The sequence below is a fragment of the Mus caroli genome, unplaced genomic scaffold (genome assembly GCF_978045245.1).
Source record: "Mus caroli unplaced genomic scaffold, Mus_caroli_1 scaffold_6, whole genome shotgun sequence".
Lineage (NCBI taxonomy): Eukaryota > Metazoa > Chordata > Mammalia > Rodentia > Muridae > Mus > Mus caroli.
Window position 1 is genome coordinate 25090388 of NW_028227261.1, and position 27064 is coordinate 25117451.

The 27064-nt window shown below is 47.1% G+C and overlaps 2 protein-coding genes across 4 annotated transcripts in view; one reads left to right on the forward strand and one right to left on the reverse strand.

The window, feature by feature from the left end:
• The first annotated feature begins 26 nt into the window (after positions 1–26).
• On the forward strand, positions 27–8424 carry Xkr8 (XK related 8). The gene is made up of 3 exons (XM_021160602.2): positions 27–420; positions 1499–1695; positions 4631–8424. The coding sequence occupies exons 1-3, from the start codon at positions 128–130 to the stop codon at positions 5344–5346; spliced, it is 1206 nt and encodes a 401-aa protein (XP_021016261.1). The 5' UTR covers positions 27–127; the 3' UTR covers positions 5347–8424.
• A 2691-nt stretch (positions 8425–11115) lies between these two features.
• The window catches only part of Eya3 (EYA transcriptional coactivator and phosphatase 3), a 76864-nt gene continuing 60915 nt past the window's right edge, over positions 11116–27064 (reverse strand). For all 3 annotated transcript variants that reach the window (XM_085838880.1, XM_029476027.2, XM_085838879.1), the window contains 7 exons: positions 26841–26930; positions 23605–23663; positions 20993–21153; positions 20658–20772; positions 18522–18643; positions 13845–13945; positions 11116–11978 (listed from right to left, as the gene is read on the reverse strand). In XM_085838880.1, coding sequence (XP_085695006.1) covers positions 11898–11978; positions 13845–13945; positions 18522–18643; positions 20658–20772; positions 20993–21153; positions 23605–23663; positions 26841–26930 — 729 coding nt within the window. In that variant the 3' untranslated portion in view covers positions 11116–11897. The remainder of the gene's footprint in view (positions 11979–13844; positions 13946–18521; positions 18644–20657; positions 20773–20992; positions 21154–23604; positions 23664–26840; positions 26931–27064) is intronic.

Consider the following 27064-nt stretch of genomic DNA (forward strand, 5'->3'; position numbering starts at 1 on the left):
GGACGGGGCGAGATGGGGAAGTTCCGCCCAGCAGCCCAGCCTCCCGGACGACTGCCCCGCCCCCTTCCTGCCGGACTAGCGGGGCGGGAGGGCAGGTCCGTGGTTGTGTGGTTGCTTGGAGAGGATCATGCCTCTGTCCGTGCACCACCATGTGGCCTTAGACGTGGTCGTAGGCCTGGTGAGTATCTTGTCTTTCCTGCTGGATCTGATCGCTGACCTGTGGGCCGTTGTCCAGTACGTGCTCCTTGGCCGTTACCTGTGGGCCGCGCTGGTACTGGTCCTGCTGGGCCAAGCTTCGGTGCTGCTGCAGCTCTTCAGCTGGCTCTGGCTGACAGCTGACCCCACCGAGCTGCACCATTCGCAGCTCTCGCGTCCTTTTCTGGCTCTGCTGCACCTGCTGCAGCTCGGCTACCTGTATAGGTGAGTGCCCGGCCCTTTGAGAAAAGTGGGTTGACAGCCTTCAGAGCCAGTTCAGTCTTCTTTCCCTGGGCGGAGGTGAAAACACAGGGCCAGGAACAGAGGAAGGGAACATCAGAGATGCGCCTCACCTTTCTTGTTCATTTCTGTCTTCTGCGAACATTTGCTTCCCCGTCAAGGACTGAAGAGGGTCCTGCTTGACTTATCCGTGTCCCCGGAGTCAGCCAGGACTAGACACAGACTGGTTCTTGGAAAATGTGTGTGGATGGTGTGTGCTTTTCTCAAATGGGAAGAACCCAGGGTCAGTCTAAAGTGAGGACAGTGAGACAGACAGTCCCTGGCGCAAGTGCTGGCCTGAGAACTTTTTCTTCCCCGCTCCCCCCTCCCCCTCCCCAAACTGTGACTAGTCCCTTGGGTTGTTAGATGGGAGAAAGCGAAATCAACCAAGGGCTCAGAATCTTATGATGAAGGCAGGGCTTCATGGTGTGGGCGGGGCTGGGCTAGGGTGGCCGGATCCAGAATCTTGTGGAAGTCTCAGATCTTGGGAAAGCTGTATATAGTCTTCAGCTTGCGGGGAGGGACCTCTTGAATGCTTGCATTTTGCCTGAACAATTGTATCATCTTGAGTACAGCTCAGATGACTGCGAAGGAGTTATTACAGGCAGGCCCCAAGAGAAGAAGGTGTCGATCCCTTGGAGTTACAGGTGGTGCTGGGAGCCAAACTCTGGTCTTCCACAAGAGCAGTGGATGCGATTAACAGCTAAGCCCTCTCTCAGGCCCCTCCTGTTTACTTCTTAATTCCATCTTCCATCTCTGAAATGGGGCTCTTGTGTGTAGGTAGGACAGGGTTGTGATGCGCCTGGGATCATACCTGACCAGCAAGAGTAGAAGCTGAGTTTCCCCCACTTTACGGACGAGGAAGCAAGTTCCATGAGGTTAGTTAGGTGGCTTGCTCCAGGTTCCGTAGCTTTTAAGTGACAAGCTAGGATTGAAGTCTGCCTCTGTGCACTCAGCGGTAGGAGATGGACGACGTCACAGAAGGTTGACCTGGCCCCCCTGGGCACCTGTGTCTTCTGCCTAGGTGTCTGCATGGAATGCATCAAGGGCTGTCCATGTGCTACCAGGAGGTGCCATCCGAGTGTGACCTGGCCTACGCAGACTTTCTCTCCCTGGACATCAGCATGCTGAAGCTTTTCGAGAGCTTCCTGGAGGCGACGCCACAGCTCACGCTGGTGCTGGCGATTGTGTTGCAGAATGGCCAGGCGGAATACTACCAGTGTGAGTGCTGGGCCCAGGGCTGTCACTTTTTTTTTTTTTTTTTTTTTTGGTTTTTTCGAGACAGGGTTTCTCTGTGTAGCCCTGGCTGTCCTGGAACTCACTTTGTAGACCAGGCTGGCCTCGAACTCAGAAATCCGCCTGCCTCTGCCTCCCGAGTGCTGGGATTAAAGGCGTGCGCCACCACGCCCGGCTGGGGCTGTCACTTTTGCTGACCCTTCTCTCCTTTTCAGGTGTTCTCACTCTTAGGAAAAAAAAAAAAGAGGGCGCCTGAGTGTTAGGCAGCTGGTCTGGATTCAAGCTGCATGGGCTTGGAACAGTGACTCAAACCATCATCCATTGGTTCTCATCCGAGCAGTGGGCGGAATAAATGTGTCTATCCTTTGGAGTTAAGGGAAGATGAAATGTGGGGAATTGCATGTATATAAAGTCCAGGGTCTTGTGTGCATGTGTATATGTATAAGTTTGTGTGCATTTTCAGGTACATGCAGAAACCAGAGGTCAGTGTCAGGTGTATTTCTCAATTGCTTTCCATTTCTTATTTTATTCTATTTATTGAGGAAGAATTTTCTTTTTTCTTTTCTTTCTTTCTTTCTTTCTTTCTTTCTTTCTTTCTTTCTTTCTCTCTTTCTTTCTTTTTTATTTTTTGAGACAGGGTTTCTTTGTATAGCCCTGGCTGTCCTGGAACTCACTCTGTAGCCCAGGCTGGCCTTGAACTCAGAAATCCACCTGTCTCTGCCTCCCAAGTGCTGGGATTAAACGCGTGCGCCACCATGCCCGTTAGGACAGCTGTTTCTAAACATCTATGCTTAGACCAGGGGCCTCTGTCATCCCCATGGGACTGAGGCAGTGGGGTCCTTGACATGGTTGTGCACATGTCAGTAATACACATCTGCTCAAGACTTCATTTGATCCCCACAGAGTGCCTTCATATACTCATTTCTTCTTTGTCACTCTGCTGGGGACACAGCTGTGAACAAGATCTACAGATCCTCCACCCAGCCAGTAGCCTTAAAACAAATAGTTACACTAGGTGTACCAATTGACCAGAAGAGGCAGGTTGGCAGTGCCCCATAAACCCTCAGAGGAATCTTGACAGTGAGAAGCCTTGGGAGAGACTTCCTCAAGGCCACGGACCCAGCCTGAGCCTAAGCAACGGTCTGCCTCACACCTTATTGAGAGCCCAGGCCACCCCTTTCTGTTGCCCATCACTTCATTCCTCATTCTGCAGTGGCTCTCCAAGGAACCTGTCTTGTCATCACTTGCCATGGGACTTGGGAGAACCCCTCATGTCACATAAGAGGGAGGTGTGCAGAAAGGTGGCTGCCCTTTTTCAGCACTTGCTAGGTACGACATTTGCTTGAGATCAGAGTCAGGTTGAGACGGTCTACACGGTTGAGGAGACAGGCTTTTCTCTGCTTTTGATTGAGCAGACGTTTATGCACCACGCTTTGGGCCACCTGGAGAATCCAAATAAGCAGAATAAGTTTTCTACCCTCCAGGAGCTCGAGGGTAGAATAAAGGTCAGGCCATCATGGTGCAGGCCTTGAATCTCAACACTTGGGAGGCAGAGGCAGAGGCAGAGGCAGAGGCAGAGGCAGAGGCAGAGGCAGAGGCAGAGGCAGAGGCAGAGGCAGAGGCAGAGGCAGAGGCAGAGGCAGAGGCAGAGGCAGATGAATCTCTGATTTCTAGGCTAGACTGGTCTAATGAATGAGTTTCAGGACAGCCAGGGCTACACAGAGAAACCTTGTCTTGGGGATGGGGTAGGGGGTGGGGATCACCAAACTAAAAAAGGAGGTAATTGGGTTAATGGGGTAGGTGGGTTGTTACAGAGGCCTCTGACAGCAGAGTGGAATCTAGGTGGGTGGGTAGTCCCAGAATTTATTTGGGCTGGGGTTTGTAGGGTAAGGAGTTGGCAAATAGTTAAGAGATGGGGATAGATAGAGCTTTGATATCAGGCCACAAGTGGGCTCCGAGGATGCAGTAGGTTATCAGTAAACTCCTGCTGAGTGAATACCCTTAGAAGAGATGAGAGGAGACACTTTGTTAGGTATGCCAGTGTTACTCTCTTCTTGGAGGCCCAGGTGCAGAGCTGGGACACGAACCCTATCATCAACACCTAGATCTTAGAAAGTCAAGATAATGGCCTAGGCTGGACATGGAGGCAAGTGAAGAGGGGTGGGCTGGCCATCACTCCCAGTCCTGAGGAGAGCTAGAATTGGAGGCCTGTTACTACGCTCTGAGACATGTCACACCCCCTCTCATACTTAAGAATATCACTGGGAGCCGGGCGTGGTGGCGCATGCCTTTAATCCCAGCACTTGGGAGGCAGAGGCAGGCGGATCTCTGAGTTCGAGGCCAGCCTGGTCTACAAAGTGAGTTCCAGGACAGCCAGAGCTACACAGAGAAACCCTGTCTCGAAAAACAAAAAAAACAAAAAAACAAAAACAAAAAAAAAGAATATCACTGGGACAGCATTTGACAGCAGAGCACTGACACCTCTAAAGGTTCTCCCTCTTCAACTGTTTTTTTCTCTCTCTTTTTTCTTTGTGTTTACTTTTTTCTCTTTCTTTCTTTTTTTTTTTCCTTTGTGTTTCCTCTTTTCTCTCCAACTGTCTGTTGAGCAAGTTGGGGCTTTTTTTTTTTTTTTAAGATTTATTTATTTATTATATGTAAGTACACTGTAGCAGTCTTCAGACACTCCAGAAGAGGGCGCCAGATCTCGTTGCGGATGGTTGCGAGCCACCATGTGGTTGCTGGGATTTGAACTCTGGACCTTCGGCAGAGCAGTCGGGTGCTCTTACCCACTGAGCCATCTCACCAGCCCAAGTTGGGGCTTTTAAGACCTGCGTCTGGGTTTCTGTGAGGGTTCCTGTGAGTCTGGGGGTTGACAGGCAGGCTGCACCCAGGCTGACTTTTCTCTTCTTGCTCTTGGTAGGGTTTGGCATCAGCTCATCCTTTCTTGGCATCTCGTGGGCACTGCTGGACTACCATCGGTCGTTGCGTACCTGTCTTCCCTCCAAGCCACGCCTGGGCCGGAGTTCCTCTGCTGTCTACTTCCTGTGGAACCTGCTGCTGCTGGGGCCCAGAATCTGTGCCATCGCCTTGTTCTCAGCTGTCTTCCCCTACTATGTGGCCCTGCATTTCTTCAGTCTATGGCTGGTACTGTTGTTCTGGATCTGGCTTCAAGGCACAAATTTTATGCCTGGCTCCAAAGGTGAGTGGCTATACCGGGTGACAATGGCCCTCATCCTCTATTTCTCCTGGTTCAACGTGTCTGGGGGCCGCACTCGAGGCCGGGCCGTCATCCACCTGATCTTCATCCTCAGTGACAGTGTTCTGCTGGTCACCACCTCCTGGGTGACACACGGCACCTGGCTGCCCAGTGGGATCTCATTGCTGATGTGGGTGACAATAGGAGGAGCCTGCTTCTTCCTGGGACTGGCTTTGCGTGTGATCTACTACCTCTGGCTGCACCCTAGCTGCAGCTGGGAACCTGACCTCGTGGATGGGACCCTAGGACTCCTGCCTCCCCATCGTCCTCCTAAGCTGATTTATAACAGGCGTGCCACCCTGTTAGCAGAGAACTTCTTCACCAAGGCCAAAGCTCGGGCTGTCCTGACAGAGGAGGTGCAGCTGAATGGAGTCCTCTGAGGCAGGGTCTGATTCAGCCAGTGAGGAAGATAATGCGAGTGGGGCCTTGCAAGGGACAAGGCGGGCCAGTCATGTGCAAGCCATTTTTTTCTTCTGCAGCCGATGGAACTGCTGTCAGCAAACACTTGGTTGTTTGTTGTTCTCACCTCTCAGGTGATTGGTGGCGTCCTGGCTCCTGGTTCCCTAGCCCGCTCTAGATGACACAAGATTCTGGGAGAACTCTTCCCTACCCCATCCCATCCATTCACTTCAACCAACAAATGCTAAAAGCACTTTATGTTCTCGGAACATCATCCTGGCTTCTGAACTGGTTGCCACCCTAGCTTCTTTCCCTGCCCACCTGGACAGATCCTGGGTAGACTCCTAAACAGTGAGGCCAGATATGTCCCTCCAGTGTCCTGATGCTCAGGCCACCTTTATACCAAGTGCCTTATGGACCTGTGGTCTAGGCCATGTGATGCCCATTAAGTATTTTCATTCTCCTACCTCAATCTATGTGGAAGAACATATGTGCATGTGTTTAACAGTATTAAAGCCTCCTGAGATTCTCCAGACCAGTATGTACCACTAAGTGTAGTCTATCACCCTTTACAGACATGTAGAAGGGGCCTGGAACCCCTTAAAACTGACATAGACCCCTGGCATACAGATGTGGGCTATCTTAGGTTTGACTTAATTTTGCTTCCCAAGATGCAGGGGCTATTGAGCCCGGGGAGTTGCTCATTTGGCTGGCAGAACTCACGGGCAGATGCTAGCTAGTGTATTCTTTTAGCAGCTCCGTACTGAGCCTAAAGAGGACTTGAGGATGGGGAGGCAGGTTTGAGGGGCTGGATGGAAGGTAAAGTATTGGGGGTTCTTTTTGGGTGAGAGGTGCGGTGGCTTCTGGGATGTGGTCAATAGCTCTGTGGAGGTGGGGTGTTCTGCTCTCGGAGGTTTGTGGTCTTGTCGGGAACAGGGAACAGGAGAGAGGCTCCAGGGGCAAAAGAAAAGGTTCTAGGTCCCAGTGCTGGGACCTAGATAGTTCTAGCAGTCATTCATTTATTTGTGTGGACATGAAAGAACCTATGACCCAAACAAGCACCATCATGCCAAGTACTGAAAGGAAAACAGATGGAGAGGTGAGAGGGAGGATGCATGTTGTGGGTGGAAGTTGCAGCTTTATAAAAAACCATTGGGGAAGACCCCTCTGAGAAACTGAGGCATTGGCTGTAAGCTACGTCAGCAGTGACTGCAGCATGGAGTCTGAGTGGTTTGTTGGAGAAGGAATCTGCGAATGCTGTTCCCTGTGGCACAACAGTCCCACTGCAAAGGGACTGTGGGGTGCGGTTGGCTCACAGCTAAGGAGGCTGCAGAGATGCAGGTGGGAGCCTGGAAGAGGCCCTGGAAGAAGGTACTTATTAGACTAAAAGTGTACAGGCTGACTGTTATGGACAGAAAGGACCTAATTTCCAGACCAGTAAAAGGAGCCAACGTGGTTGTTGATGTTAAAAGGGTCTGAAAAACAAGTCACCACCTCCGTGTTCACTCTCATGGAAAAAGGGATGTAATCACACCAGAAGGTGTCATTCTCTAAACAGATGCCTCCAGAGATACACACCTGAAATCACTGTTACTCTCATTTATGAAAAGGGTAAGAACTATAGAGGGCTGAGCCAGTGTGACACACCTACCAGTCTGGGCAAGGACATCAGGAGTTCAGACTCCTCAGTGACAATGTCAGAGGCTAGCTTGAGCTATATGAGACCCTGTCTCCAACAAAATGAAATTATTTAATTTATTTAATTAATTTATTTATTTGGCTTTTCGAGACAGGCTTTCTCTGTGTAGCCCTGGCTGTCCTGGAACTCACTTTGTAGACCAGGCTGGCCTCAAACTCAGAAATCCGCCTGCCTCTGCCTCCCGAGTGCTGGGATTAAAGGTGTGCGCCACCATGCCCGGCACATTTTTTTTTTTTTTTAATTAAAAAAAGAAAGACGTTACTACCCTGCTCTCGTTTTGTGACATACAATGTGGTCTATCTGAGATGACCCTGAGCACATCCTCCTTCCCTTGCTCAGTTTCAGCACTACCACGCTAAGTTCTTAAAATTTAGACTTAAAACCAGGGTAGTGACAGTACCGTAGTTAGAATGTTTGCTTTCTTGGGGATTGGTTCTAAGGTTGTCTTAATTTGGCTCCCAGAATCACATGGGAATCTGCTCCGCTAAAGGGAGCCTGTCACTAGTTGGCTGTGATTGGGAAATAAAGTTGCTCAAGGGCTGGGCAGGAAAGAGGCGGGACTTTTAGATTGCAAGGGCAAGGAACCTGGGGGAGTTCCCCAGGACTTGGAAGCAGAGGGATTTCACTCCCCAGTTGGGTCTGGGGTAGCAGAGATGAAATGATGATTTAGCAAGTTGACTCAGGGAGGCTAGGGGGGAGAATGTATGCTAGCCGCACGGAGGATTAGACACGTCCAGCCACTGAGCTAGTCAAACCATTATCAAAGTTAGATGGTGTGTGTCTCTCATTCACAAATCCAGGGAACACTTGGCCAGTCAGGAGTCAAAGGGGTCTAAGCACTACAGGGTTAGGAAACCAGCCAACACTAGAATCTGTACTTGTGACTGAGTAGGGGTACTGACAACAGCTAACAGTCTACTTCAGCTGCACCGTGGCTCAGAAGATCACCAACCAGAGACTGCAACAACTTTCTACTTCCCAGAGAAAATTCACCTCGGGGTCCGACATATCTCACCTTTGGAAACTAGAAACAATTTCTAATTTCCTTCACTGGAACAATAGGTAAAAGGGCTTCTTGGCCCTTTTGTAAGCTAGTGGGGGCAATCAGACCAAATGTGGAGGAACGAAGAACAACTGGTTGATGGGACGTGGAATCAGGCCAGATCAGAGGACATTAGTTCCTTAGCTTTATTGGTTTTGGGTTGCAGCTTAATGCTCAGCACAGACTGCCTTCTCCTTGGCAACGTTCAGCACACTCGACCGACAGCTCTGAAATCGATTCCATTTCTACACCTTAAAAAGCAGTGTATTTTAGAAACAATTCAAATAAACATTTCTCTTGCAAACTTACAATTTTTTATTTTCCAGGATAGACCAAATGATGACTTTGTGTGTGCGCGAAATGACTGACTCAGTTAGTTAAAGGGTGACATCTTGATGAGGCCCTGATTAGGACCCTGCATGGCTTAGAAAAGACAAAGGAGAAAATTGTATAGAAAATAAAAACTTTATTTTTTCAAGTTTATAAGATAGTTCCCATTACATATAACATTATGGTCAAGGACTCTATAGCCACAAATGCCCGAAGTCACATAAATATATCCCACCCACGGATGCCTTTTCCTGCTAAAGAGGCATCTGGAGTCCAGAGGGAGAGTGGAGATCCAAGTAGAAATGGTCCTGAACTGGGATGGCTCTGCTCAGTGTGAGGAGGCAGCCAGGGAGCCATGCTCACTAGAATTGACTCAGGGTAGAGGGAGGGCAAGCGGCCCACAGATGAGACTGGGACACAAGCAGGGTTCTCCCTCTTGTGGTTAAGATGTTTGGGAAGCTCAGAATGCCACCCTGGCATCTACAATGGATGTGTCTGGGTAGTTCTAGCTGCTTGACCAGTGAGCAGCCAGGAGCACACGCTTACTCAAGGGCCTCAGCTACCTGGGGAGAGTGAGGAATGAGGCCCAAGCTTGGCACTTGGCGGCTAGCCTGCACTGTTCCAGGACAGCACGGAGCTCTGCCCGGTGCTCCTGTCAGTTGTGTGACTCCCATTCAAAGCAGTGTCTATGGAAGCGCCATGAGCTTGCTGCTGCAGCTTGCCAATCAGATTCTACTTGGGGCTGTGAAGGTTGAGCTTGGGTGAACACGGACAAGCTGTGCCAAGTCTCTTGGGACATTAGCTCTGACACCCGACTAGCAGAGAACACCCCCAAATCAAAAGGCCAAGTAGGCACCTAAAATGTGGAGCAGGTATCCACTCTCGCGGACATCACCGGCTGCCCCAGGGGCACTGGGCAGGGTGATGCTAAGGCACAGTCACTTTTACATTCCAAAGTCAAGCCACCTTGTATCCCAGGACATTCCTGCCACCCCACACACTCCTAGAACTAGCTGTCACCATGAGATGTCCTGACTAACCTTCCAGAACACAGGATCCAGCAGGGAAAAGATTCGCCAGCTAATTTCTTCAAGGTGTTCCTTCAATAAGGACTGCCTTCTAACTTCCAACAGCTTTTAATATTAAAAGGATTTTCTATTTTATGAGTGTTTCTTACACGTATGTAAGTGCTTGGTGCCTGAAGAGGCCAGAAGAGGGCAACAAACCCCCTGGAGCTTCAGCCAGAGGTCGTGAATAGCCTTGTGGGTGCTCAAGCCTTGGACCTCTGCACAAGCTGCGGGTGCTATTACCACCAAGTTGTCTTTCTATTACAAACAGCTCTTGATGCTGCCTGCTCATTTTCCTTCCCAAGCCTCTGTGGGAGGGAGGGAGAGAGTCAGCACAAAGGCAGCAGTCCCTGGAGACACCAATGCACTCCTCTGTCTACCCTGACAGGGTAGCTGCTTTGGGAACAGTAGCCACTCAGCTCAGAACACCTCCTTGCCTCTCCAGTCAGGGCAAGAGGAAAGGGATTCCCTGTTATATTCTAAGGACAGAGAGTCTCCCCTGAAGTCTTTGTGGTGGTACCTGTGTGCAGAAGGGTGTGTCACCACTTGGCGTCTGGTGAGCCTGAAGCACAGCACTAATAGGTGGCGTTGTCCAGCACAAGAAACTACACTGTTAATGAGGGAAGGACTGAGACTTGGAAGTAAAACTCATCCTGGAGTTTTCCAGGTTGGACCACCAAGCAAGGCTGGCCGTGACTAGGGTAACGGTGTGGTGCTAATGGCAGCCTAGGAGGGTCTGACTTAGACTCTAGCTCCTTGCTCCCACCCTGTACCTCACAACAAAGCCAAATGAATGGCCAAGACACAAACCTTACTTCCTGTCTGAGCCCCTTCCTCAACTGCTGGTCTCAGAAGTACTCAGAAGTGTCCGCCTTTCTGTCGTTATCTGGTTGCCTAGCATGAAGAGGAATTTTGCTTCTGGGCTGTGGTATCTCTGCGGACAGTGACTATAGCTAGGGGTTGGTCAAGGACCTCCTGAAGACCAAGGCTGCACATTTCCTCAACTCTAGGGACGTTTAACCCAATTAAACAGGCACCGACATTGGTCCTGAAGGGATAGTGCCGTAAAAAAACCAAACAAAAATCAAAATAAAACCAAAACACAGCTGGGCTTGTGGGCTGGCACTAAGGCCCAGTTCCCCTCCTAACTGACTAGGGGCAGCCTTGAGAGGTGCTCTTGCACCTAGCTCAGGATTGTATTTTTAAGCACTTAAGTCAAGAAAGTCTTTCTGGCCTGGTTTCCCACTTCAGCATGGACTCTAAGCAGTGGGATATTTCATGGGTTTTGACTCTAGCTCTCTGCTCTCCACTCCTAGGCACAGATCTGTGTAAATACAAGGTGGGATCACCGCATGTAAGTGCAGGTGAAGGAAGCAGCTAGAGCCTGCCCTTGGCCTTTCTGACTTGCAATGAGTGGATAGGGGCTGGCCAGAGCTGCAGAGACAGGAAGCTGTGAGGACAGGGCGTGAGGCCAGCATCTGCTGGGAACAGGAACTGCTCTGCAGGAGCACGAGGTGAACCCTGGCCTCAGGAGCCACGGGTGACAGTCTAAGAAGTCTGAGCCCTTCTCTCCAGTCTGGAGGCTGAGCCTCCTGGGACAGAGCTTCTGAAGTACAAGTAAAGGCTTAGATTTATTGTCTGTGCGAAGGAGTTTCCAGGGTTGTGCCATTTAGATACAGATGAAGAAGGACTGCCAAGGAGACCGAGGCTTACAAGATGGGAGATGCCACAGTCTAAAGTGACCAGGGCCCTGTAGATGGCAAGGAGCCTCCCCAGAGAGCAGAGCACTGGAGCCTCTGTCCTGTCCTGTCCAGTCACGGAGGTATTTTAGATATTTCCATTACTACTGTCACGGAAACTTTACACACGGCTTTCTTCATAGAAAAGTGGGGGAGGCTGCTGCAGAGGCCAGACCCTCACCTATAAAAATAACATACCCATTCACTGGGAGAGACGTTTTATAGCTAAGAGAACAGAAGACGATCTCAAGGGGACAGTTTCCATCCACAAGATCAGGAGCAGCTCCCGGTCGGTCCGTCATGCAGCAAGAGTACAACTGTGCCCGAGCATCGGCTTTTCTTGTTCTTCCTTTTTCAATTGAAACAGAAAAATTAAAGCACGGTAGCGGCAGCCGGTCTGCAGCTCTATCTAGCCACCTCCTGCTGTACAGGGGATGTGGGCTGCAGCTCACTCAGAATAACTGCAGTTGTTGGTTCTGATTGTGTTCTCGCCAGCATTTCATGGAGGGAGAAAGAGCAGAAGAGAAGGGGAGGGGGCGCTGAGACCCGGAGAGACAGACAGGAGAGAAGGGGCTCAGAGGGTTCTGGCTTCTGGCTCCTGCTGGAGGTAAAAAGAAGCTCACAAGGAAGGAAGGAAGGGTCTACATTCCAGTTCTTAGAGGAAGTCAAGCTCTAAAGCCTGGTGCAGGGACACCAGATCTCCATGGTTTGTGATCCTCCAGAAGGGCATGTTGTGCTGGAAGAGAACAAGGATAGTTAGCGCAGCTTACACCCCTCCACCACAGACACCGTCTATGCTTGCCCACCTCACAGGCCTGAAGCATCAAGCCATGTGTAATAACTGTCCAACACGGGACACTATCCTGACATGAGGAATCTTCAGGTTTCAATGCTACCTGTACTTTTATGAGATACCTGTTCCAGCTTTTAAGGTCTTCAGGATCAAATACAATGGCTCAAATAAAAAAATTAATATTTCTGAATAAGGTGGTGAATACCTGTGATTCCAGCACTCGGGAGACTGAGGCAGGAGTGTTGTAAGATTGAGACCAGGCTGAGCAACAGGAGGTCCTGTTACAACAGATAGGCTGGGGAAGAAGCTGATACTAAAGAAAGCCTCACTACCTGGCAGATGGTCAATTTCCTGTCAGCCTTCGCTCTAGCAGGCTCAAACCCTACCCATGCCCCAGATGTCCGCTGTGCAGATGGCACGCCATCAGGTTTGTGCCTCTTGGCACCATGTACAGTGCTGGAAGGGCCTCGAGTGTTGGAATCCGCGTTCTGTGAAGGGAACCCGATTGGTTTCATTGACTCTGTTCCCTGTGCAGCAGTGCCAGATCAGGGCAGGAATGGCAGGGAGGACACTAGCAGTGTGCTGAGCCCATGGGCAGGCTGATGGGGCTAGTCTCCTCCTCCTTGGGGCACGCTCAGGCAAGGACTAGTTTTCTTTCATAAAGGCTGGCAGAACGGTTCCTGACAGAAAGGAGGTTAAGTTGCATAAGACACTTAGATTTTGGGGGAGGGGAGCGCTTTAGATAGGATTTCTCTCAGTAGCCTTGGTTGTCCTTGAACTCAGAGATCTGCCTGCACTCAGACTTTTTTTTTTATTAAAGATTTATTTATTTTATGTATATGAGTACACTGTAGCTGTCTTCAGACACACCAGAAGAGGGCATCCATTATAGATGGTTGTGAGTCACCATTTGGTTGCTGGGAATTGAACTCAAGACCTTCGGCAGAGCAGTTGGTGCTCTTACCCACTGAACCATCTCTCCAGGCCCGTCCCAACTTTTTTTTTTTTTTTTTTTTGGTTTTTCGAGACAGGGTTTCTCTGTGTAGCCCTGGCTGTCCTGGAACTCACTTTGTAGACCAGGCTGGCCTCGAACTCAGAAATCCGCCTGCCTCTGCCTCCCGAGTGCTGGGATTAAAGGCGTACACCACCATGCCTGGCTCCTTCCCCACTCCTGGGTCCTAGAATTCCAGTGTAGCATTACGTATAGTAGTATAGTGGGTGCTGGGGTCTGAACCCAGGGCTTCCTATCCCGAGGCCTGGTTCTAAGATTCTTGAAAGGTAGGGAGGAAAGGACAGAGGAAATCTAAAAAATTACAGGAAAACTCCATTTGGGGAACAATGATCTTTTTTTCCCTTTAAAGAAAAGTGAGGAAGGACGATACATACCACAGATACACAAGAGTTGTAAATATTTTTCAATTTTCCCATTTTCTCCCCATACCACCTGACAGGGTCTCATGTATCCCATGAACTCACTATGTGGCTAAGGATGCCTTTTCAACTTGTAATCCTCCTGCCTCTACTTCACAAGTGCTGTGATTACAGGCATGCCCCATCCTGGTTTATAAAGTGCTGAGGATTGAACCCGGGAGACTATACATCCTAGATAGCACCCTGCTAAGTAAGCCACACCCTCAGACTTCTCGCCCTCCCTCCCAGCCCTGCCCCCCCTCCCCAGTAGCTCATCCTCCTACTGCCTCCAGAGTGTAGGGGTACAGATGTGCACCACTGTACACTGTGTACCTCCTGTGCAGTTTCTCTGACTGCTTCATGCACAGCCACATAACTGAACTTTCCCTCCCCAGTTACCTGCTTGGCTGCGATTTCTTCATCTCGTCCATCTCCAATCACTACATATGTGACTTTTTTCCCAAACCTCGAAACAATTCTCTCAAAGCAGCTCTCCTTACCTACAGAGAGAGAGAGAGAAAAAAATCCTATTAGGACAGTCTTCTCTACCTTTTCTAATACCAAAGAAAAGGTCTGCTGCTCTGCTCATCTGCCTGAGCTTGGACGGGATAACTGACCCCATGTGGAGTGGAGTGCGCCATTACCAAAACAACCCCCTCATCCTCACATCAAGAGTGCTAAGGCTCCCACAGCCTTCGCATGGAAGAGACAATGAGCTGAGGCTGAAGGAGCGGTGAGCAAGATCTTCTGTGTGTCTCCAATTCCTCACGTTACAGATAAAGGGCCTTCACAGCTTAGTGACACACCCAGGACACCAAGCCAGCCAGCAGCTAGATTTGGCTTGTGTCTCTACTGTAAATCCACGCTGTAGCCTGGATCTACAGCAAATATTCTCTTTTTAAAGCTCTGTAATATTCTTTTATTATTAAGTTTGTTCTTGGATAATTTCATCTGTGTATAATAATGTGTTCTGGTTACTCCTACCCCACTCCCTTGGGCCCCAAAGTCCCTTTCTTCATGACTTTCTTTGTCACAGGGTTTTAATCAGGGCCATCCATGTGACCAAGAACTTTGAGCTATCCATGGGAGCCTGCGAGGCATATGGTTGTAACCCAACAGCTGTATATGGTATTTGAAATTTAGATGCTCTTTAGCTGACCTTGGGAAATGAATGTCTTAAACTGATGGTTTTTGGTGGTGCTTGGGACCAAACCAGAGCCATGTTCTCATGAGGGAGCAGCTATGAGATCACTCTGTAGACCAGGCTGGCCTTGAACTGAAAGATCTGCCTGCCTCTACCTTTCAAGCATGGGGATTAAAGGTGTGCACCACTGCCTGGCTCATGTTCTAAGAATCGTTTGGTGGTATCAAAATCACCCCTAACCTGGAGTCAATACCTAAAACATAAGTGGAGTATGGCTATGGGAAATACTCTGTTGAATGAGTAAATAAAAGAAAATTACAGGGGGCTGGCGAGATGGCTCAGCGGGTAAAAACACTGACTGTTTTTCCGAAGGTCCTGAGTTCAAATCCCAGCAACCATATGGTGGCTCACTACCATCTGTAATGAGATCTGACACTCTCTTCTGGTGTGTCTGAAGACAGCTGCAGTGTACTTATGTATAATAATAAATAAATCTTTGGGCCTGACCAAGCAGGGACTGATCAAGCAGGGTTGAACGGAGCAAGCTGAGGCCCTAAAAATTCAATTCCCAACAACCACATGAAGGCTCACAACCATCTGTACAGCTACAGTGTACTCACATACATAAAATAAGATAAAAAAATAAATAAACAAATTAAAAAAAAGAAAATTATAGCCCTTGTTTTTTTGGGTGGCAGTTGCGGGGATAATGGCAAGGCATTGCAGTGCCACCCAGGCCTTCCTTGGACTGGAATCCTGTTCCTTAGCTGTCATGTGCTGGGAACTCAGGTGTGTGCCTCTAGCCAGCCTTGCTCTTCCCTGACCACTCACAAGTTATTGTCCCTGCTCAGTTAAGCAAGGTCTAATTTTGCTTTCTTCATCCTGCCCCATTAACCTTACTTTTCATTCCTGCCAGACCCAGTGCCCTAAGAGCCTTCCTCCACACACTTGCATGCCATCTGCAGGAAAGTGATTATGAAACACACATAGAGCAGCCAGCAAGATGGCCCAGTGAATAAAGACGCTTTCTGCCAAGCCTGATGACCCAGTTCACTCCTCAGTCCCCATCCGCTGGAAAGAGAGCAGACTGAAATCCACATGTGTGCCTGGCTGCTTGCCTGCATGAGCACATACATACATACAAGTTAATTCCATAAAAAGTTCTGAAGCTTCAGTCATTTAAAAAAAAAAAAAAAAAGAGCCAGGTAGTGCTAGTACATACTTTTAATCCCAGCACTCAGGATGGCCAGGACTAAGCCAAATAAACAACAACAACAACAACGACGACAACAACAACACAAAAACCCAAACAAAACCAACAAAAAACAGTAACACAAATGTATTAATCTAGGAACCAAGGGAGTTGATAAAAACCTATTCCTCTATACTGCTTGGTCTGTCAGAACAACTGTAAATCTGATACTCCTAGCCAAGTGGCCTCTCAGTGGCATGCTGGTCCAGACAATGGTGCATATGGATTTCTGGGTCCTACTCAAAGAGACAAAGCTCTCTGGGCACGTGCCAGTTTCAGTGCTAACTTTCCTCTGCAGCATTCAGTTGTTATGCTGAATTTGGTCTAACTATTAAATTATTCAACTAAATAATTAAACCAATATTTTCTATTTTGTGTGTGTCTATGTATGTATAAGGATAGATGTGTGACCATGTACATGGAAGCCTGAGGTAACCCTCCACTGTCATTGATCCCTCAGGAGCTATATATACACCCAGTTCTAGGAGCCGAAGCTCACTGCCTAGTTACCCTGGCTGGCCAGGGAGCACCAAGGGTCATCCTGTCTCTAACTCCCCAGTGACGGATCGCAGTGTCTGTCACCATACCTGTCACACAAGGGTGCTTGGGAACAAATTCACATTCTCTGGCTTGTGTGGCAAATATTAACCAACTAAGCTCTCATGCAGCCTCTGAAACTTTTTCCCCATTTCTCTTGTTTTATGGCGCTGGTGATCAAACCCAGGGATGCGTGCTGGGTAAGCATTCTGACAATTAGATATAACCCCAGACTGGAATTTGTTTTTAAAATTAATTTTTTAGGTTAGCATAATGGCATCTTCATACATGTTATATATTTAATTATGTGTACATGTATACACACGTACTCATATAAGTAGGTCCATATGTGCAGGTGACTGCAGGGGCCAGAGGAGCTGAGCTGGAGCTACAGGCAGTTGTGAGTCACCTGATGTGGATGCTGGGAGCTAAACTCAGGGAAACACTGCTGAGCCATCAAAATCCCAGCTCCTTCCTCCCCCAGTGCTGGTTCCTTTTGTCTCCCAACAGCTCCTCTCCACTCTGAGATCTCTTCCTTCCTCTCACAGGCCTTTTCTAAAAGCTTTTCTCCCCGACCCCAACTTAAACCAAAATTTCATGTATGAGAGAAAGTATGTGGTATATCTATCTATCTTCTTTTCTTTTTGAGACATGGTCTCGAAATATAGCCCTGGGTGTCCTGGAACTGACTTTGTAGATTAGGCTGACTGACTGCACAGAGATTGGCCGGCTCCTGCCTCCTGAGTATGTCTTTATGAATCTGGCTTATATAATGATTTCCAGTCATAAATGTAATATTTCATTTTTCTATATGCCTAGCTGTGAATATTTATATTCAAAGTGTTAAAGAGTTTAATTACACGATAGTCTCTTTAATTAAGTCAGGATCTGCTTATGAAAAACAAATTGGTTCAGATTTCAGACATTTCCCTAAGACCAAGCAAAAGGACCATATTGTGTTCAGAAATAAGGATAAGGAAATCCCCATTGCCCTGACGTGTCCTGATCAAGGCCTCTGGTGTACCTCCTCCACATACTGGGGGGACAAGAAAGCTTATCAGCCACAAGGGAAGGAGAGATGTATACAGAGCCAGTTCTGACAGACACCTCATTTTACACTCAGGTGTAATTTAATACTCAGGTAATGAGCTCTTCCCGGAGGATGTGGCCAACCAAGTCTCTGCAGAATACCAGTCCGTGGAGTTTCCTATAGGAAAAAATACTTGATATCTGGTGTGGAACAATTGCTTGTAACCAAGAACCTGGAAGGCTAAGACAGAAGGGAGCAACCTAAGCTAGAGCCCTAGACTCAACAAAACAAAACAAACCACGGCTGCGAAGCCCACCTCTGGCACTTTCAGAAATGATCCCTAGAGAACAATAACACAACTCCCACTACTAACTCAGTTTTCTTTTAAAATTTTTTTTTGGGTGGGGAGGTTCAAGACAACCCTGTCTCTGTATAGCCCTGTCTGTCCTGGAACTCACTCTGTAGACCTCCACCTTAGAAATCCACCTGCCTCTGACTCCCAAGTGCTGGGATTAAAGGCATGCGCCACCACTGCCCAGCTTATTTAAAATTTTTTTTAACAATTCAATGTATCCATTTTATGTGTGTTTTGCCTACATATATGTATGTGAATCATGCATGTACTTACTGCCCTCAGAGGCCAGAAGAGGGCATCACATTCCCCAGAACAGGAATTAGGAGCGAGCCAACATGTAGGTGCTGGGAACTGAACTCAGGCCTCCTGCAAGAACAAGTGCTCTTAACGGCTGAGACATCTCTCCACCAGAGACACAGGTTTTTATTTATCTTGTGTGTGAGTGGGTGAGGATCATCCATGTGCCATTGAGATCACAGGGCGACCTGTAGAGCTGATTCTCTCCTTCTACCCAGCTAGCTGGTCTCAGTCACAGGTTTTTAAGGTAAAAAATGAGGCTGCTGATGCTGTGGGAGCGAGGAACACATTTAACTTACTAGTTCTTACATCCTAAGCAAACAGGGTAACTGCTAAGCCTCAACCACCTCAACAGAAGACTGCTGGATGGGAAGCCCGTTTGCACTGGGCAGCTTGTGTACCGACAATAACACAAGCCCCAGTGAAATTTCCCTGAGAGAACACGGGAGAGAAGACCATACCGATTTTGGTGGCACTGTAGATGTTTTCAATAGGAAATATCTCTCCTAGTCCATACAGGAGAACCTTGGCCAGGGCTGGAACCAACTGGGTGGTAGTGATCAGAACATTCACACAATTCTTTCTAAAAGGGAATGAGAAGGAAAGAGAGTGGTGAAACGGAAGCGACCCAGAGGATGGACTCAAACACGTCAGATCTTTAGTCTCTCACTTAGAAGGGAGTCTCAAAGAGCTGGACGCTTACTGTTCAATGTCAATATTATTTTCTTTTTCCTTTTCCTTTTCCTTTCCCCTTTCCTTTCCTTTTCCTTCCTTTCCATGGAGGGTTCCTCTGTGTAGCCACGGCTGTCCTGGAACTCATTTTGTAGACCAGGCCTCAAACTCCGAGATCCTCCTGCCTCAGCTATCTTAGTGCTAGGATTAAAGCGATGTCCTATCACATCCAGCTCAATTGTTATACTTATTCAGATTTTATTTCCTATATTAACAGGCAGAAGGGCCAGTGAGATGGCTTATACACATACACGTAGGTGTTAGGAACTGAACCTGAGTCCTCTGTAAGAACAGTGAGTGCACTCAACTACTGAGCCACCTCTCTACCTTGGCCAGATTTTCACTGCAGTCTGTTGGCTACTATCACTGTCTTCTTGTTATGGATTCCACATTTTAGAAAACAGGTACACAGTGGGGAGTTTTCATCTGCTATTTAATGGAAATGCCACTCTCTGTTCTTCACACGACCGCCACTCAGGTTCCGGATGACACAGTAAGTCCCTAGGTCCTTAACTTCCATGGATTTCTATCCTCAGTTGAGTTGTTTGTTCCCAGGTTATAGACGTGAGGGAGGGAGGGAGGGAGGCAGGGAGGGAGGGAGGCAGGGAGAGAGCAAGGGAACAACATGCTACTAGAATGGCTATAGCTGCATTTCTTTTCCAGTCTAGGGTTCAAGGCCAAAATCCTGTTAATCATCTTAATTTTTAAAATTACATGTATTTATTATGCATGTTGAATTTATGTTATCAAGTTTGGTAGCAAGCAAACTTGATAACATAAATCAAGCTGAGCTGCTGCTGGCCCCCTTAGTCGTCTTCTTTTTAAAATATATTTATTTATTTTATATATGTGAGTACATGGTTACTCTCTTCAGACACACCAGAAGAGGGTATCAGATTCCATTACAGACGGTTGTAAGCCACCATGTGGTTGCTGGGAATTGAACTCAGGACCTCTAGAAGTCACCAGTGCACCAGTGCTCTTAATTGCTGAGCCATCTCTCCAGCGCCACCCCCCCCCACCCCCTTTAGTCTTCTTAGCACATTGTTTCTCCTCATTTTCCTTCTCTGTCTCTCTCTCTCTTTCTAAAAAAGATTTATTTATTATTATACACAAGTACACTGTAGCTGACTTCAGATGTTCCAGAAGAGGGCATCAGCCACCATGTGGTTGCTGGGATTTGAACTCAGGACCTTTGAAAGTGCTCTTACCAGCTGAGCCATCTTGCCAGCCCCTCAATTTCTTTTTGAGACAGTCTCATAAAGCTCAGACTGCCCTCAAATAATTCAATATATAGGGGGCTGGTGAGATGGCTTAGTGGGTAAGAGCACCCGACTGCTCTTCCGAAGGTCCAGAGTTCAAATCCCAGCAACCACACGGTGGCTCACAACCATCTGTAACGGGATCTGGCGCCCTCTTCTGGAGTGTCTGAAGACGGCTACAGTGTACTTACATATAATAAATAAATCTTTAAAAAAAAATAATTCAATATATAGCTGAGGACAGGCTTAAACTAACTGCTGGTCCTTCTGCCTCGATTTCTGACTTGGGATTAGAGGTGTTTACCACTATGCCTGGCTCTAGAGCCCTTTTCATTTAAATCCTGTTTTCTCTCTCTCTCCCTCTCTCCCTCCCTCCCTCTTACCTGACCCCCCCCACCCCCACCCCCCAATCTCTCTCCTTATGGTGTTTTGAGAGACAGGATTCTCTGTGTAGTCCTGGCCTCATACTCATGAGATCTGCCCTTGCCTCCACTGCCACTACTGAGGCTCATTCCTGTAATCTCTGACTTTAGGGGATGGCCTAGCTTGTTTTAGGACTAGAAAACACGCTGAGAAGATGGGATATAAAGTCCATTTCCATACCGAGACTGGATGAGAAGCAAGGACTTGAGTGCAGTTCCTAACCAGGAGTCCGTCAGCACCTCGATCTCTGCTCTGAGTCTCTGCAGTGCTTCCTTCCTCTGGGGGCTGAGGAGGCCTTTCAGAAAAGCAGACCCACTTGTTATCTGACAACATGAACTTGTCATAACGGCCAACTGGATCATTAGCTTGACGGGATTTAGGATCACCACTTTTTTAAAATGCAGAATTAACATGGCATAAATTCCTAGAAGGTTGCAAGGCAGACCCAGGGCACTGTGGGAAAGGAGCGCAGGGAAGCATCAGGGGTCCAGTTCAGAGCAGTCGGCCACACTTACCACCCACATTGCTTTTATGCTTGTCGTAGATTTCCCTCACTTTTCGGTAACGAAAGGCCAGTTTCCTCATCCAGTCCACACCTCCCTGAACACCCACAGATGAACCGTGGCTACCACTGCCTCCTGAACCGCTGAAACCATCTGTGGAGAAGCTGTAGTTGCTGAAAGACAAGAGGATAATGAAAATGCAACTCAACACCCACAGGACTTGTGTTACCTGAGTCTGTGGCCTGTTCTTAGTATCTGATAAACAGCTAAAGCTTTAACAAATCCTCACTAGTGGTTGTATTTTTTCTTTTCCGTCTTTTTAGAAAACACTTCATGTAGACCAGGCTAGTTTCAGCTTCACTATGTAGCTGAGGCTGGACTTGCTCCTTTAATCCACCTGTCTCCACCCCCAAGTGCTGGGAGAACAAGTGTGCTCCAGGATGTATGTCCAGCCTCTCCTTACCTTCCCAGGATGAATTGATGGTGACCACTGAGGAAAGGGGGAAATAACATAAGCACTGTGCTCCACAGAGGCTCACTGGGATGACAGAATACTACTGTACAGTGAGAAAAGGCAGACTACCAACTAATACAACTATATAAGTACGATTATGGCTGTAGAAAAAGAAGAAATCTAGAGATGGCCATGGTGGCCACACACACACACACACACACACACACACACACACGCATTTGGGAAACTGAAGCCAGAGGATCCTAAGTATAAGGTCAAATGTGCTACATAACAAGTTTCAGGATACCTTGAGATAGACCCTTTCCTTTCCTTTCCTTTCCTTTCCTTTCCTTTCCTTTCCTTTCCTTTCCTTTCCTTTCCTTTCCAGACTTATTTAATTTATATGAGTACACTGTAGCTGTCTTCAGGCACACCAGAAGAGGGCATCAGATCCCATTATAGATGGTTGTGAGCCACTTAGTGCTCCTAACCACGGAGCCATCTCTCCAGCCCTAGACTCTTTTTCAAAAGAACCAAACATGTCAAAATAGGCTCAATAATTTAAGTGTAAGGTTCTATGCTTCACAGAAGCTGGATGGCTGCAGCACATGCTTCTAATCCCATCACTCAGGAGGTGTAGGCAGGTGGATCTCTTGAGTTGGGGGTGAGTCTGGTCTACAGAGAGAGTTCCAGAACTAAGGACTGAGTTTTAGGAAGTTACCCAGAGAACTTTGTCTCAGAAAGAAAACAAAACATAACAACCCAAACAAACAAGAAAAGCTGCCAAGACATAAAGTAGGAAATCTAGTCAGTCACAGATAAGAGAAAACAAACAGATAGATAAGCCAAGAGGCCCGAAGATGCGGCAGAGTCCTGGCCGTGAAAGGTGTAACACATGGAGGAGGAGCTGCTGCTTGGCAGGCAGGGCTTCCTTCTTGGCTCTAACCTTCTTGGTTCAGCTCTGTTATATATTTAAGAAATTATACCTGTTTTTCATCCTAGCACTCAGAGCTGAGTATGAGGTCAGCCTGGTCTACATAATGAGTTCCAGGACAATCAGGGCTACACAAAGAAACCCTGTCTCAAAAACAAACAAACACCTATCGATGAAATGCTTAATTCTAGGAATTCACAGGGGGAAATATTTACCTATGAGGTTACCTATAAAACATTAACATTAACATGAAGTGATAGGACAGTCTTTTTCCCTAAAGTCTTTAAATGTTTGGGTACTTAAAAAAATTGATTGACTGTATATGAGTGCTCTCTCTGTATGTACATCTACATTCCAGAAGAAGGCACCAGTGCTCACTCTAAATGGTTATAAGCATCATGTGGGTGCTGGGAATTGAACTCGGAACCTCTGGAAGAGCAGCCGGTGCTCTTAACCGCTGAGCCATCCCTCCAGCACTTATGTATGATACTTTTTGGCCAAGGCCACTGAAATGGCTCAGTGAGTAAATGTGCTTTGCCACACAAGACTGGTGACCTAAGTTCAATTCCTGGACACCAAGTAAAGGTAGAGGGAAAGAATTGACTTCACGTTCTCTGACCTCCTTGCATACACACATACACCCCCACACCCCTACCCACACACCTATATTTTTTAAAAGATCAATAGGTCAGAAGAAACAGTAGCCAACAGAGGAATGAGGAGACTGAACTGACAGTGAGACTGCCCCCCCGGTGTAGTCTTCACTGAAATACAACAGTTCATAAGGATATTCCTGACACCATCAAACCTTCACCGAGTAAAATTCCTGATGTTTGTGTGCAACTAGAATGACCCAGTCTAGCAGCTTGCTTTCTCCCAGCAGCAAATCTATATAAAAGGAAGCCAGTAGCAGAGTCACCCTTCACTCCAAGATGCTGCTTCATCACCCAGTCTTGTTACCTGGTAATTCTTGAGGCCTTGGTCAAATGCTACACCACTGAGGCCTCTATAACTGTGCCATCTGCTCCCTTTACAGATCAGCACACGTCACTTCCTCCCTTGCCTCTCATCAGTTTTCTATCACTGCCTCACTATACTCTATGTCTCGGTTAGTTACACTGGATTCTGGCTCTTCTAGCAGTACACTGTGCGCACTGTAGTCCTTTCTTCCTCTGAATGCAGTGTTCTGCACATCCTGGGTGTACTGATGTTCAAGGATCACTGTGTTTACCACACCTCAAATCCTGGCCATTGTCATCAGAAGCCACATCTTCCACATGCACCTGGTCACACTCCTGTTAAAAGACAAAATGCACATTTTTATTCCAGGGAGCAGAGGTGCCCCCACTACCATGACATTGTAATAAAAAGACCTACCTGTTCTGGAATTTGTTCTGGGTACCAGGCTGGTCTTGAGTTCAGAAATCTGCCTGCCTCTGCTTCTCAAGAGCTGGGATTAAAGGCATGTGTCACCACAGCCCAATTTGTTTACAATTAATTTTTGACTTGTTTACAATTAATTTGGGAGATTAACTGGGAAAACAATGTTAGGAAAGTATGATATCAAAATTAGGAATAGGGGCCTGGAGAGACGACTCAGCAGTTAAAAGCAGTGGCTGTTCTTTTGGAGGTCCTGAGTTCAATTCCCAGCAACCACATGGTGTGTTACAACCATCTGTAATGAGACCTGATGTCCTCGTCTAGCATGCAGGCATGTATGCAGAGAGAGCACATTAAGTACACAAATCTTAGTTTAAAAAAAACAAAATAAAAACAAAAACAAAAAATAAAACAAAAAACAAACAAAACAAAAAACCCAATCAGAATAGTTGGAAGCAAAATACATAACTAAATTTTAAGCATAAAGCACAGGTCATCTAAGTCAATGCTTATATCTAGATTATTTTCTAAGTGTCTCACGACTGGGGAGTGGTAGAGAGAGGAGCCCAGATGCACCAACTGCCTAACTGGCTGCTGTCTTCCCTGATACCACTAGGGCATTGACACCAGAATCCTCTGGGGAAGGTTTGTAAAATTCATATGCTTGGGTCCATGTCAGACCTGCTGGGACTTCTGGAATTGAAGCACTAGACTCTCCAATTCTAAGACACTCCGCAGAAGACTCTTATGCCCCTGAAGTTGAGAACTACTGACCTGGGGGGGCAGGAACACATTCAGGTCAAATTCTTCCAAAACTTTCAGTCCTGAATTCGGACTACGTCTAGAAAATCATTACAAATACAATTTGGGAATAATTATTGACACACAGTAGGTTCTCAACTAATGTTTACTGATTAAAAACTATGCTGTTCACATTGTCAACAAGTGTAGTTGAGGGAAGACTAAAGCTTTGTAGAGCTGGAGTTTACCCCAGTTTTGCTGGTTTGCTGAAGAACTGTGTTTAAAGACAAGTGGCCTTGCTTGGTGTTTGTAAATGTTCTTTTATTTTATAATTGCTGCTTTTAAAAAAACCCATCGATGTAGCACATGGTGCAGAGTATAAAGCTATGAAATGGTGACCCTGCTCCCTCTCAGCCTCTGTCCTGTTTCCCAACAGCCCTCTCCTCTAGCCACAACAACCTATTACTATTACTAGTTTCTTCAACAGGATGCCTGCTCAGGCCCAGGCTGGGAACATGCTGCACCCAGTTGGAGAACGTCTCACAGCCCCAGTCCTGTGATCTGTTATACCATGTTCACCCCAAAGGGAAACTCAAAAGGCAATGCCCGGAGCTCCTCACCTGTACTCCCCGAATGTTCTATTTTCCTAAGAGCTGAGTACATAAAGCTTCACTTACACATGGATGATACACGCGCACAGAAACACAGTCAGCGTCAGGAGTGCTACTGTGTGCCTGTAATGTCAGCGCTCAGGTAGCCGAGGCAGGAGTTTAAAGCCATCCTGGGTAATGCACACTAAGGCCTTGTCTCAAAAACATCTCCAATCCCAAACCAACCAACCAACCAAAACCCAGAACAGAACCAAAAATACTTAACAGTTTCTACAAGAAAAATATAATAGATTCATATAGATTTCAGGGTTTTCTGTGTCATATAATGACCTTTGACAAATTACACTGAAAAGAAAAAATAGTCAACAAAAGTGGAGAAAACCCATCTGATAGCAGTAAGATTAGTCATCTATCAATTAGAGACCATGAAGGTAAATTAACTAACTACGATAGACAGACAGACAGACAGACAGACAGACAGACAGACACACACACACACACACAGGCGTGCGCGTGCTGGGCACAAGGACTTAAAGACAGACAGCTCAGTGGTCAAGTGTACTGGCTTCTCTTTCCCAGCACCCACAGGGCATTGGTGACTCAAGTATCAAGGAGATCTAATGGCCTCGTCTGGCCCTCCATGGGCACTGCACCTACGTGAGCTTGAACAAACATGAACAGAAAACACCCACACACTTGAAAAATCAAAAAGCAGCAGCATCAGGATATGACAGCGCACACTTCTGATCCCAGACCTGAGGAGACAGAGGCAGGTGGATCTCTCTGAGTTCAAGGCCAGCCTGGTCTACATAGTTTGAGTCTAGCTACTGCTACACAGTGTGACTGTCTCAAAACAAACAAAAACAATGAACACTACAAATAATGAAATCCTTTATATATTATTTAATAATAACATACTGGACTTTGTTTTTTCTGAGACAGGGTTTCTCTGTATAGCCCTGACTGTCCTGGAACTCACTCTGTAGACCAGGCTGGCCTAGAACTCAGAGATCTGCCTGTCTCTGCCTTCCGAGTGCTGGGATTAAAGGCATGTGCCACCATGCCCGGCATGAATTACTGACTTTTATATTAGTGTTCCTGTACTTTACTTACAAATAAACTAACCAAAACAAAAATCAATGTTTACCTTATTTTTTGGAAACAGGTCTTCCTGCCTTAGTCTCTTTAGGCAGGGGATTATAGATGTGTGTCAGCAGACCTGGCTGCTGTCAGAGGAGCCATTCTGAGAAACCCACATACTTTTTCTCTTAGTGCCACGCTTTTTATTACCTCCAAGCTGGGCTAGCTCAGCTGGCACAGTGGTTGCCTAACACACACCAACAGTCTTTACTCCCCAGCTCTGTGTAAACGCTGGCATGGTGGCACACTGCTAACTCTAGCACTCAAGGGATAGAGGCAATAGTGAGTCTGAGGCCCTTCTGGGCTACATGAAACCCTGTCTCAAAACAAAATGAAACAAAACATCCCACCTCCAACTCTGCTAAAAAAAAAAAAAAAAAGTCAACTAAGTCTAAGCCAGACCTCCCAAGATGTAGAGATTCAACTATGACACTGTTCTTCCTGGAGCTAGAAGCCTATGGAGAGCCTGTCAACAGAACCCCTTCCCCCTTACCCCTGATTTTCCTAATCAGGCACTAGCAAACACCTTATAGAATAAAATACCTCACAGGGAAAAACAAAACAAAACAAAACAAAACCCCCACAACTTAAACTACTTACCTCTAAGTCATTGAAAAATAGATGTGTATCAGCCACTTCAAAAATCATTTCTTCCATGGTTAAACCTGAGCCAATTACTACCGTTGGGTCCTGGAATTAAAAAAAAAAAAAAGAAAGTTAGAATAGGTGCTTGATGCAGCTCACAGCACTGGATCTAACGTTCAGATGTTTTAAAACTACTTTGAGCCTAGTCCAACACAACAGGACTTCAAATCTTACCAAGG